The sequence below is a fragment of the Coffea eugenioides genome, chromosome 5 (assembly GCF_003713205.1).
Source record: "Coffea eugenioides isolate CCC68of chromosome 5, Ceug_1.0, whole genome shotgun sequence".
Taxonomy (NCBI): domain Eukaryota; kingdom Viridiplantae; phylum Streptophyta; class Magnoliopsida; order Gentianales; family Rubiaceae; genus Coffea; species Coffea eugenioides.
In genome coordinates this window covers 33,002,163-33,005,045 of record NC_040039.1, presented here as the reverse complement: position 1 = coordinate 33,005,045, position 2,883 = coordinate 33,002,163, and the positions used below count along the sequence as shown (strand labels likewise).

Below are 2,883 nucleotides of genomic sequence, written 5' to 3'. Positions count from 1 at the left end.
TTCATAAATTAAAGTAAAATGTTGAGTGTCTAATAATTGAGAAAATTTAAGGACTTTTAAAAGCAATTAAACCAAATATTAGGTCAATCAACCATATAGCTTTGCAACAGTAGCCACAAATGATTTTGGAGAAATGTAAAGCTTATTTTATTTCTTTGTCATAGAATTCCTAATACATAATAAATTTTGGTCCCCCAGATGTAGAAAGGACGCTCCTGTCTGGAGCAACAAATGACTAGGAATAACCAACAACCCCCACAATAAAAAATAATAATAATAATAAGTAGAAAACATAAGAGGGAGAAGAAAACATCCTAGCACTGTTTTATTCCTATGAGTCTAGGCAGTTGCAATTGGACCCATGGTAACATTGGCTTCCACGTTCTTCATGAGTTCAAATCTTGGCTCTTTGGCCTGGAATTTAAGTCCAGCATACAGTTTCATGTAGTCATCAAAAACAAATTTTGGGTAGACTTCTTTTCTTTCTTCTGCTTCTTTTTCCAGTAGTGCTGGTGCTGGATAAATAACTGCATCATTGCCTGGATTGTAGAATGAAGCAAGTGACATCCTATTTCCATCTGTTTGAGCTATGACTCGGTGGAGCACACTTTTGTATTTTCCATTGGTAATCACCTGTGATTAATTTGTAACATAATTAGAATCCTAAATAAAAAAGAAATATATGAATAAACAGTCAATTCGATTTATTAATTTTTGCATAAATTAATATTGATGCTTAGTGTTGCTTACAAATTACAATCACCCCTCTAAATCTAGTATGATATTCCGTAATTATAAGTAATTTTTATGAGAAATAATCTATTCATAAGTAATATTTATTTATGAGGCACGAATGTAAATATACGTAATATGTTGGTATGAAAGTAAGAAATCTTTTGTTTCTTTTATTTAGTACTATCATATTACTTATAAAAGTATAAATTTTTTATCCCAAGAAATTAAAGTGTACCTCGAGTTGGTCACCAAGGTTGGCCACAATAGAGTGCTTCATTGGAGGGACATCAATCCATTGATCACCCTTGAGGAGTTGTAGACCACTTACTTTATCATCTTGGAAAAGCAAGATAATCCCACCAGCATCAGTGTGTGGTCGAAGTCCCTTAATCAATTCTGGCTTGGGACATGGAGGGTAGTTGCTAACCTTGGTGCCAAAATTGGGACCTTTTGAACCATAAAAGGCTTTCTTCAAATAGCCCTTCCCAAGACCAAGATTTTCACATAGTAAATCAAGAAGTTCTTCAGCCAATTTTTCTAATCTTACAGCAAACTCCGTCATGAGGGTCCTGCACCATAAGCAAAAAATAATGAGGAAAATTTGATTGGATAGGTGGAATTAATAAAAAAAGAGAAAAATAGCCTATGACAGAGCTATGGATATATCTTGCTTTTTAGGCGTTGACAAGGGAATATTTTAACATATTTTAAGCAAAGTTGTCAATAATTGTGTCTGATGAAAGGCTATTTTATTGATAAACCTGAATGGAAATCCAAATCTATCTGTTTCTTGAGAAGGGACGCAGAAGTATGGCTGTTGTGTTGGGACCTAGGAACTAACTATAGCGCAACAGTATTTATGGTTTTCATGCTCCTGTTAAGATCTTGTCTTGAATAACTTTCCACATCTGTAAACGACACTCTAATAGTACAAGGACGAGAAGAAAATCCGTGCTTAGAACACAAATAAAATGTTAACAAAGACTCAAATTTACAACCTTTAACAACCAAGCTATGAATTATTACAAGTAACATGAAGACAAATTCATACTGATGATTTCTTCAAATTTTTTTTAGTTATCTTTCTGTCAGCAAAATGATTACTTATCCACATAAGACTTGCTTCAAAATATTTCTTGAAGTGGGAAATGTGCCATAATTATTACCTGTATTCATCATCTAGATCAGGGACTTGTGAAATGTTTGAGACAGGAAGGTGGCGCAAGAAAAATGTGCTCTCCCAATCCATATCCGTAACCTCAGCTTGTACACCCTCTAAAGCCTTGCTTGCCACCAACTCCTTGAACCTTTGCTCCATGCATTTCTTGTAATGACCTTTTGTCAATCTTTCAACTGTGTCCATCATCTCGTGTGGGATTCCATGGTTCACCAACTACATCAAAGTTTCAAAAGAAAAGAAACAAAAGTTAATAATGTAAACTTCTTACAACCATTAAAATTAAAACAAACTCATGAGAATCCTAGGTACAGCAGTTTGTTACATCAAAAAAACAAAATGAGGTACACTAGTTTGCCTTATATCAGAAAGAAAATTAAAAAAAAAAGGAATGTGTAGTACCTCAAAGAAACCCCAGTTTTCACAAGCATCCTTTATATGCTCCATGGTGGAAGCTCTCTTGTTACCATTGAGGTTTTTCATGTTGATTACTGGGAAGTTCTCCATCTTACTAGCCTTTGTGGTGGCTATTTTTCTTTCCTAAATGTGTGTTTTGTGCGTGGGAGTTGGATTTTGTTGTGTATTTTGTGTGTTTGTGTGTTGTGTGTGGGATTTGGATTTTGGGGTGGCAATTTATAGGAGAAAGCTGGCAGGAGTGGAGACTCAGAGAACACTTGAAAATCATGTAGTGGTGGAAAGGTTGTAAATGGATGGAAATTTCCATTTGGCCCACCAACAACACATGACTTAAATTCCAGTTGTTCTAGGTCGTTTTGCCTTGTTGGACCATCTTACCTGAAGTGCAAAGGTCCCACTTCTGATGGCTGGACATTTTCATCTTGACCGATAATGTGTGGCTGCCCTATTTTATTGTTATTGTTATTATTTTTTTTTATCGCAATAGTAATATTTCTATAATCTAATCTATTCTAATCTAAGAGGAGGGGGAGTCAATAAGAGTTGAAATACCC

General features: G+C 34.9%; 1 protein-coding gene across 1 annotated transcript; it reads right to left on the bottom strand.

Moving 5' to 3' along the window:
• Nucleotides 1–201: 201 nt before the first annotated feature.
• Nucleotides 202–2,539, bottom strand: LOC113770622 (1-aminocyclopropane-1-carboxylate oxidase 1-like). The gene is made up of 4 exons (XM_027315138.1): nt 2,315–2,539; nt 1,902–2,128; nt 971–1,304; nt 202–633 (listed from the first exon to the last, which is right to left on the bottom strand). Exons 1-4 carry the CDS (start codon nt 2,417–2,419, stop codon nt 340–342), a joined length of 960 nt encoding a protein of 319 aa, XP_027170939.1. The 5' UTR covers nt 2,420–2,539; the 3' UTR covers nt 202–339.
• Between the last annotated feature and the right edge of the window lie 344 nt (nt 2,540–2,883).

Excerpts from the sequence above, each read along its gene's own strand:
- LOC113770622 (XM_027315138.1), bottom strand. The coding sequence starts at position 2,419 with ATGGAGAACTTCCCAGTAATCAACATGAAAAACCTCAATGGTAACAAG. Across the intron at positions 2,129-2,314 it reads AAAACTGGGGTTTCTTTGAG|TTGGTGAACCATGGAATCCC; the intron begins GTACTACACATT and ends ACTTTGATGTAG. Across the intron at positions 634-970 it reads ACCTTGGTGACCAACTCGAG|GTGATTACCAATGGAAAATA; the intron begins GTACACTTTAAT and ends AATTAATCACAG.